This window comes from Aristolochia californica, unplaced genomic scaffold, assembly GCF_029961685.1.
Source record: "Aristolochia californica isolate CCGP_79_NKW_82.1479 unplaced genomic scaffold, dmAriCali1.0.hap1 SCAF_2, whole genome shotgun sequence".
Lineage (NCBI taxonomy): Eukaryota > Viridiplantae > Streptophyta > Magnoliopsida > Piperales > Aristolochiaceae > Aristolochia > Aristolochia californica.
In genome coordinates, this window is record NW_027181881.1 from 6,032,378 (window position 1) to 6,041,205 (window position 8,828).

General features: G+C 37.5%; 1 protein-coding gene across 1 annotated transcript; it reads left to right on the forward strand.

Moving 5' to 3' along the window:
- Window positions 1-4,696: 4,696 nt before the first annotated feature.
- On the forward strand, window positions 4,697-5,970 carry LOC137954828 (probable aquaporin NIP7-1). Its single transcript, XM_068801732.1, has 5 exons — window positions 4,697-4,849; window positions 4,992-5,216; window positions 5,289-5,483; window positions 5,578-5,639; window positions 5,712-5,970. The coding sequence occupies exons 1-5, from the start codon at window positions 4,697-4,699 to the stop codon at window positions 5,968-5,970; spliced, it is 894 nt and encodes a 297-aa protein (XP_068657833.1).
- Window positions 5,971-8,828: the final 2,858 nt, after the last annotated feature.

Sequence of the window (8,828 nt, forward strand, 5' to 3'; positions counted from 1 at the left end):
TTTTTTATTTTAAATTATCTATTTACTTACTCGTTAACCTATTTATCCACAAGTAAAAGGATAACAAATCACATATTGAACATACTTTTATCCATTCAAGTGAAACGAGCGACAAAATAAAGGTTCGATAAATGGAAGACATATTACAATTACAATTAAGGATAAATGGTTAGATTTGTAATTTTACTATAAAAAAAATTATCTTTGGTGCTAGTTTTAAAGTATATAAAAAATTGGCCTTTTTGAGATTTCTTCCCTTACGAAGAAATATAATTTTACCTTCTCAGTACATATTCTATAATCTTTGTAATTACGTGATTTTCATTAATCACTCAACTCTCCATATATAGTTTGTAAAACGGCTATTTAAGCCGACGATGTGAATGAGAAAATATGAAAGAAATTGAAGTTGTATTCTTTAGTTGGTATCAGAGCAAGAGAATCCTTCTCCTTCTCCTTCTCGTCGCCAAAGAATAGTGTGAAAGTTCTATCCCATAGTCTCTCGTTGCCAAAGAACAGAGCGAAAGCTCTATCCCGAAATTTCAGTCACCGAAGAACAGAGCGAAAGCTCTGTCCCGTAATCTCAATCATTGTTCGGAAGTTCCGTTGGTCGCCGCAGTCGAACCACCACTCAATCTTCCATCAAACATCAACCCAAACATCGCCGACGACGAAAAACCGCACCAGTGTGTCTGGACAAAGATGAATCGTCGTCCCTACTCCAGCGGACCTTCTGGACTCCGCCGACGACGAAAAGCCGCACCAATGCATCTGGACGAAGACGAATCGTCGTCCCTACTCCGGCGAACCTTCTGGACTCCGCAGACGATTGCAGCCAAGCAACATCTCGGCCTTCCAGCAAAACGCCATTGTCGTCGACGTCTCGACGAAGAAGATGAAGGTAAAGGAAAAAAAAATTGCTTCCGTTAACTTAGGTCCCGCATTTTATTTTTCTAGTGGGTTGCCAAATTGGACAATTTCTTGGACCAGACCGGACCGAAACTAAAAAAAATGATAAAGTCTTATTCAGAAAGCGGACCAGACCAGTACCATTTTATAATACAAACTTTACGCAAAATGATAGCCACTCAGTACCATTTTACAATACAAACTCTATGCAGTGACAATGGTGGAAAATTTGTTAATCAAGGTTGAAAGAATATCTAGATGATCATGGTATTAGTCATCAAACTACTTGTCCATACACCCCTCAGCAAAATGGGGTTGCAAATCGAAAGAATCGCAACCTTCTTGAGGTTGTTCGTGCTTCCTTATTTGAAGATCATATGTCGGGTAGTTATTAGGGTGAAGCCATCACAACTACAGCTTATCTTATCAACCGAATACCCTCGAGTGCGTTACAATTTAAGACTCCCTTGAGTGTTTTTCATGAAACTATAAGTTCACTGGCTATGCCAAATCTGCCACCTAGAGTTTTTGGGTGTGTAGCCATTGAGAAATAATTGGAACCTCGAGCTCTCAAGTGTGTCTTTATTGGTTATGCTCAACATCAGAAAGGTTATTGTTGTTATCATCCTCCCTCTCACAAATTAATTATGCCAAGATTCTTAATTAATTAATATACAAAATTTATATTTTTATTATAATATATAGAAGTTAATTCAATATATGCCAACAAATAAGATTTTAAAACCTAAAATTAATATTTAAAAATATTTTTTAAATTACAAAAGAACTTAACTCAATATTAAAAAAAGTAGAAAAAATTATGTTGATGTGGTAAGTCACTAATTTGGCATGTTGACAACAACCATGTGGCACTGATGCAGTAATTGATGATGTGTCACATGATGTGGCACATTCATCTTCGGGATGGTGACATGGGGAATGATGTAGTGCCATGTGGATGTTCAATGTTGACGTGACACATTGGACTTTCCATGTGGACTGTTGACAGGTCAAAATAGGGTATTTTTTAAATTAAGTTTGGGAGTTGGTTATTTTCATAAATATTTTAAAAAAATAGCTAGTTTAGTAAATTTCAAAATAGGGAGGGGTAGGGGTGGCATCGTATTGAGCTGAGCTCGAACCTGCATATGTTTGAGCTGGGTTTGATTTAAATACTTCGAACTCGAGCTCGAGTCGAGCCCAGCCTCAAGCCTAAAATTGGAATCAAGTTCGAGCTCAAACCAAGTTCAAGCTTGAGCTCAAGCAGAGTTCGAGCTCCAACCTACATTTAAAACTTTACATAAAATACATGGCTCAATTTGGGTACTGAATTTTGTGGGCCTTGGAGGTTCATCTACTCGAAGTGCCAAGTCAAGGTCCATGCACCTCAATGACAAGAGAATTTTCTCCTTCCAATCAGTAATTGTCTCCATTAAGAGGAATAATATAGGAAGAATCAAAATTTGGAAAAAATAAAGTTTGAACAACACCAAAATAAACAACATGCGTACTAAAACATGAAATGAAGCCAAATATTGAATATTTACCTATGTAAATAAATTTAAACAAATAAATCAAATGTCATTATAATATTTCTTGTGGGCTTAGATTTTAACACATAAGCAATTTTTATCACTTTATGATGGGATCAAAATTTGTCTGTAAAGGAATTTTCTCGGTTTGTGGGCAACTATAATTATTTTTTTTTGAAATATTTCTTTCTCATCTTGGTTAATTTCTTAAATATAACATTTACCCTATGGGGTTAAATTATTATATCTCCATTATTAAACTCATTTTTATGTCATTAACTTTATGTGACTAAGCTTAATGTCACTAGACATTTTCATAATTAAAAATATTATACTTATTAATCAATTATTCAAATTTTAAAAAATGACACCAAAATAAGTGACTAAAATTGATGCCAATTATCAATTCCTCATATTTAGGTCAACCAAAAATATGCATAGAAAATTAAGTATGCGTTAAAACCTAAATAAAAATTTTCATAAGAGAAATTTTTTCATAGATATGCATTTATACATTTATATATGCATGTAAAATTATTTAATTCATATGAATTAAATGAGAAATGGCATAAAAATATACAGATTTTCTAGTTATTCAAATATCTATTAAATGCATCCAATGATAACACTTAAGGTAAGATGGCTTAGAGATTATTTTCCAAAAATTTAAGTTGAGGTCGTGGGTTTAAATCCCTCCCTCAACAACTTTTTTTTTCTATGTTTTTCTTTAGGATTACCGAGTCGGTCGGGCCTTCGCTCGAACGACTTAGTTGTGTGGTTTTGAACAGGCAAGTCGCATCCAACTCAGTCTAAACCAACTCATCATTTTAAAGACCACTTCCGTTCATATGACTCATTTAATTTTTTGTTTTGTTTCTGCATATTGGAGGTGGCCTTCAACCTCCACGCGTAGAGAGCAATGCCATGCGTTGACCTTCGTCACCACCTAGACACTGGCCACCACCTAGACACTGGCCACCATCGTAATCAACGCCTGTTGCAGAGCCAAGAACGTATGATGGACAATGCACAAGGAAATCTGTGACCGTTGACATCACAATTGGCGCTCAAGCAATGCAGCGATTGTCTCAGTTGAGGATTGTTCATGCCGGGAAGCTGGGTCCATCGACTTGTCGTCACCGGTGTGCAAATTTGGCCCACATAGCTCCTAAAAAAACTGATTTGCGTTCGCCGGACATTCGTCAGTGCACACAATGCGCAACCTCCGGTGGCACACTTGCGCCTCCCTCAACATCTGCCTTCGCTCCCGCGTCCTAACTGCCGACTCCCGACTCCTGACTCCTGACCCTTGGTTTATGTAAATGAGTAGGGTCGTGAGCTCATGAACCGAGCCTCTTTCGGGTTTAGTTTGTTTACTTACACGAGTAAACCCGATCTCGAATTCTATTCAAATTGGGTTTATTCGAATGAAATCGAGCTGAGTTCGGGCTATTGATGAACCGACTTGATTGATCCCCCCTTCCCCATCCCTCTGCCATCGTATATTGACTGATTTAAAGGGGGGTCAGAGGGGGATGCCGCTCCTCCCCTTTCTAGTGGTGGTGAGGGCTCTCGCTGCTATGTTGAAATGTCCCTCCCCAAGCAGAGCGACCTAGTTTCCAAGCCGGGCACCTAGTTCACCGGTTAAAATGGCAACCCGGCATAATCAGTCTGAATTTATCATTTCTCCGGGCTAGTTTTACATACCCACAATCCAAACAAAGAACGAAACCCAGGTCGTGTGGCCAGTTTAGTCCAATTTTTATAACACTGATATAAACTTTCAAGCAATCAGACGAATAGGTCGATGATAGCGGAAACAACTTTATTGCATTCGCAACCTTGCTTCACATTGTCGTTTATAGATGGGCAGTGTAGAATTTACATTTGTAGACGAAGTGAAAAAAATGAGTTTTCCGTCGGTTTTCTGCCTTGATTCTAAAACCTCTTTGAGCAGATTATTTTTGGAAGGAAACTGGTACGACCGGGATGAACGCCAGAAACGCATGAATGGACCTTCATTTTGGGGCTAAACATGAAAAGCATGATCCTCCGGTTCTCCCTCACCTGCTCCCAGAATTTCCTATTGTAAGCTGGAAGGTCGTGAACGATTTCTTCTTCTTTTTGTTTTGCTTCTCACTAAACAAAATAAACTCTACCTGCGGTTAACTCCTCCTCCTGCTCTACATTAACATGCCCAAATGCGAACCCGGAATCTTTCGTTCCACCATCGCGGTAAAGGTGTCCAAGTCGTCATGGATCTCAACAATTCGAGAAGCAGCAGTTGTAGCACCGGAGAGGATCGAGAAATGGGCCCTAACGCCGACCTCAGAGACGGGCATCAGTCACTACTTAAGAATCGGAAGCTCTGGAGCATTTCCCCGGCGGCACTCGATTCCATGCGCGTGGTACGATTACAAAGAAGCCCTTCATAAAATAACTGATATTATAGCCAGAAACCAGTTTGTGTTTCTGGAGAATTGTTTTCATAGTGACACACTGGATGAGGAGAAAGGATAGAAATTCTAACGAGATGATGATGACTGGCAGGTGGGAGCAGAGTTTCTGGGGACATTCTTCATGATGTTTCCTGTTTGCGGAATAATAGCAAGCACAAAGATAGCGGAAGGTGCTGTCGGCTTATTGGAGTATGCGTGCGCTGGTGGCTTTGCGATACTGGTGGTGATCTTCGCCGTCGGACCCATCTCCGGTGCGCACGTCAACCCCTCCATCACGGTAGCATATGCAGCCATCGGCGAATTCCCCTGGTCCAAGGTATATTTGTTCTTCTCCCGACACTTCCGAACAAAAGGATAAAAAATAGTACTCAAAAGGATGAATTCGTAGGTTCCTCTCTATGTATCGGCGCAGACTGCGGGGTCGGCAGTTGCCACATACGTGGGGATGATGGTCTATGACATGGAAGCAGATTTCGCCAACACTCGACCCCTTCGTGGTCTTAAGATGGCTTTCTTTTCAGAACTCATCGCCACTTCCCTCATAATGTTCTTGGGAGCATCAATGTCTGACAATGCTGAAGCTGTAAACCTCACTTCTGCTTTGTAGTATTCAATTGTTTGCTCCCCTCTTCTCTAATTTGTTGACAAAAGACAAACATGGAACTGTTCCGTTGCAGATTGGACAATTAGCGGGGTTCGCGATCGCAGCAGCCATTGCACTTGCAGTTTTGATTACAGGGTGAGAACTGAACCGATGCTCAAGTTTTAGCGAAGGATCTTGTGTTAATTTCTTGTATAATTACGATGCCAGGCCAATCTCAGGAGGATCACTGAATCCCGTGAGGTCGTTGGGGCCTGCAATTGTTTCTTGGAGGTTCGAGAGCTTATGGTTATACCTCACAGCTCCAACTATTGGAGCTCTTGCTGGAGCTCTTCTCTACAGATTACTGAAGCTTCAACCCAACCAGCAGTCTTCGACTACAGCACAAACTGAGGCTACCCGAAGTGCCGTTTTTGGAAGTGTCATCTGTGAAACGAATCTCTCCACTCACGGGCTCACCGCCAATTAAAGAAGAGCTCTCGCTCTATATATGCATTTTCAGTACGTTTAAAGACGAGAAATTCATCCATGTGTGGGATGATGAAGATGATCGAAGTGGATAATGTCATGTAGTTTATGATCTTCGTTTTTTGGATTAATTAATCCTTCATCTATAACCTCAAATTACTAAGCCCTGATTCAATAATTGAGCTTTTTGGTTGGTTCAGACTAATGTTGGTAAAACATTTGGGTGAAATGACTCTTTAATTAAGTATTTATTTGGCATAAACTCTTGTAATTTTTCCAAACGAATCTCTATTTGGGGGCTATTTGAAATTTGAGTTTATACTTAACAAAATTTTAGATGGGTTTGCAAATTATGCTTGGACTTTGAAATCAATTAAATGTGCATAGCTTGAGAGGCATGGTTTGTTTTTCTGAAATAAGCCTATTGAGAGACATTTTGGTGGGGATTAGTGTAAGCAAATAACCCTTGCAAGAATTTGACCAAGCATTGCATAGGCAAGAATTTTCATCATCTTAATTTACTGAGAAAATCAATGTAGCTAAGGATGAGCTTTTGAAAATCCCTGTGTTGGTTTAGATTTGTATAATCTACTTTGTTGTTGAAAATCCCTTTGTAGATATAGGCTCGTGTAGCCTAGTGAGCTACCGAAAATCCTTTATGGTTTGTTGCTAAAATCCCTTTATACATCTAGATTTATGTAGCCAAGTGACCTGTCGAAATCTCTTTATGGGTCTAGGTTTATGTAACCTATTTTACTACTTAAAATTCCTTGGTGGGTTTTAGTTGGAGAGTCTAGCAACCGTAAATCTATGTGAGAATAAGTGTTCTAAATTTGTTGTTGTGGCCAATTGAGTGAAGTCACTATAGGATAGTATTATAATTCGCCCTAGTGACAATTTGAGGTATATTCTATACGACCCCTCCGAACATAGTGAATCAACTCCTTAGAGTGGATTAGTAATCCGAGGAGAGGAATGTGAACCGCTCTAAATCTTGTGTGTTTTAGTACTTTTTTTTTATTGTGTGTGATCCTTTGCTTTGAAATCAATCTTGGACATTGAAATTATCCAAAGGCAAATGAAATTAAGTAAAAGAAATAATTTTCAATTGGTTAAGTATACCATTCCTATTGATCAAATTAGTGGTAAAACTAACAAAATGTATTCGCCCTCGTAGGACCTAACAATAATACTTAATTTCTAACTGTTAGTTCAGTTTACTAATAAGATCTTACTGGTCAATCAATATTTTTAACCACTAGATGTCAAAATGGTTAATTCAATCAGGTATTGGATTGATATATGTATGTTCACTTAATTGAAGGTAATGCATCTATCCATTCATGTTCATTAGTCAATTGAGCAAAATCATGGGGTCTTATTCATCTATTTTATTTTTAATTGTATTACTTATGGGCCTCTTATCAAACAATTCATTAATTAGTTGAAGACAATCCATTTATCAATTCATATTTTGATTGGTAATTAGGTTAAGGGATGGAGTTTTAGTAGTCAATTACACATAATTTTACTACAGAGTCTCTAGCAATTAATTGAATTACCCAATTAAAATTTTATCAAACAATTCAATCAATTAATGGAATCTTATTTCCCCAATAGGTAATTGAGTTAACATATGGGTTCCTACTAATGAATGACCTATAATTTGCTACTAGGTGTCTTAAAGTTTGAATTTATCAAAATTTTATGGTCAATAACCTTATCATTACATTTTTTTTACAAATTTATATACTTAGGGCTAAAAAAAATTTCATATGGTCCAATTGTAATATTTTAAATTCTTTTGAAATTACCTAAGTACCGTTATTTAGTAAAATTATAGAAGAACCTTATTGGTTCAATTTTCCTCCAATATACATTACTTTTCTAAAAACATACTTCATGATCCAATGCCAAAAACTACACAAATAATCTTTAAAAAAATCAAAATTTTGTCTTTTACTCTACAAATGGTAGAAGAAACTACTGAGAAATACACCTATAATAAGCTCAAGTGGGAGATTATGATTTGGCTTGAACAAATTAAACCAAAAGTAAATGAACTTTAGCCAATGAAAAATTTGCTAGGAAAATTCAAAATTCATTGTGAGAAGCTCTCCTAGCAAACTAGTATAATTTGCTTGCAGGTGGAACTTCTGCCAATGAAATTATAAATTTGCTATCAAAAATTAAAATCTTTGCTGGCAAATCTAGAAATTCGTTGGCAAAGATTTTAAACCTCTGCCAGCAAATTTATAAATCTCCTTATTTACAATGATTACAATGCTTCAAAAGGAAAAAAGACATAAAAGAACATACACCAATTTGCATAATTACAACTCTATGTCATCTCTACGAAAGTTCTCCTTTTTTACTAGCCATATCACCCCTACACACATGGATGTCTCTTAACACTCCCCCTCAAGTTGGTGTTTGTAACTTCACTTGTAAATAATCTTGGTCAAGAAACTTTTGTGCTTGAAAAAGAAATTTTAATTACCTTTATTTGATTCATCTTATTCTTGTTCAAATCTTGTTTGTAGTCTTCACATTGTTCTCATTTTGTCTCCCCCTTAGATATTCTAGCTACATAAAACTTGATTACCACAACACGTGGAATTCTTCATTGTTGGTTACCTCTATCTTATATTTCTTTTTCTACTTCTCCCCCTCAAACTGGGGATCTCTTTGTTCTTTACCAAGAGACCCAGCTTGCAAACCATAATGGTGAGAGAAAAAAATTCACTCGTAGCATGCAAAACATAATGGTGAGAGACCCAACTCCACACACCAGTCAAAACGATCATAGTTTGAAACACACTCAGCTCAATTTCAATGGTAGAAAAATAGCCCAACTTT

What these genes read in the sequence shown, in the direction of transcription:
- LOC137954828 (XM_068801732.1), top strand. Translation starts at nt 4,697, where the DNA reads ATGGATCTCAACAATTCGAGAAGCAGCAGTTGTAGCACCGGAGAGGAT. An exon ending in GCGAATTCCCCTGGTCCAAG is followed by an intron (nt 5,217 to 5,288) that starts GTATATTTGTTC and finishes ATGAATTCGTAG; the next exon opens with GTTCCTCTCTATGTATCGGC. An exon ending in TGTCTGACAATGCTGAAGCT is followed by an intron (nt 5,484 to 5,577) that starts GTAAACCTCACT and finishes GTTCCGTTGCAG; the next exon opens with ATTGGACAATTAGCGGGGTT.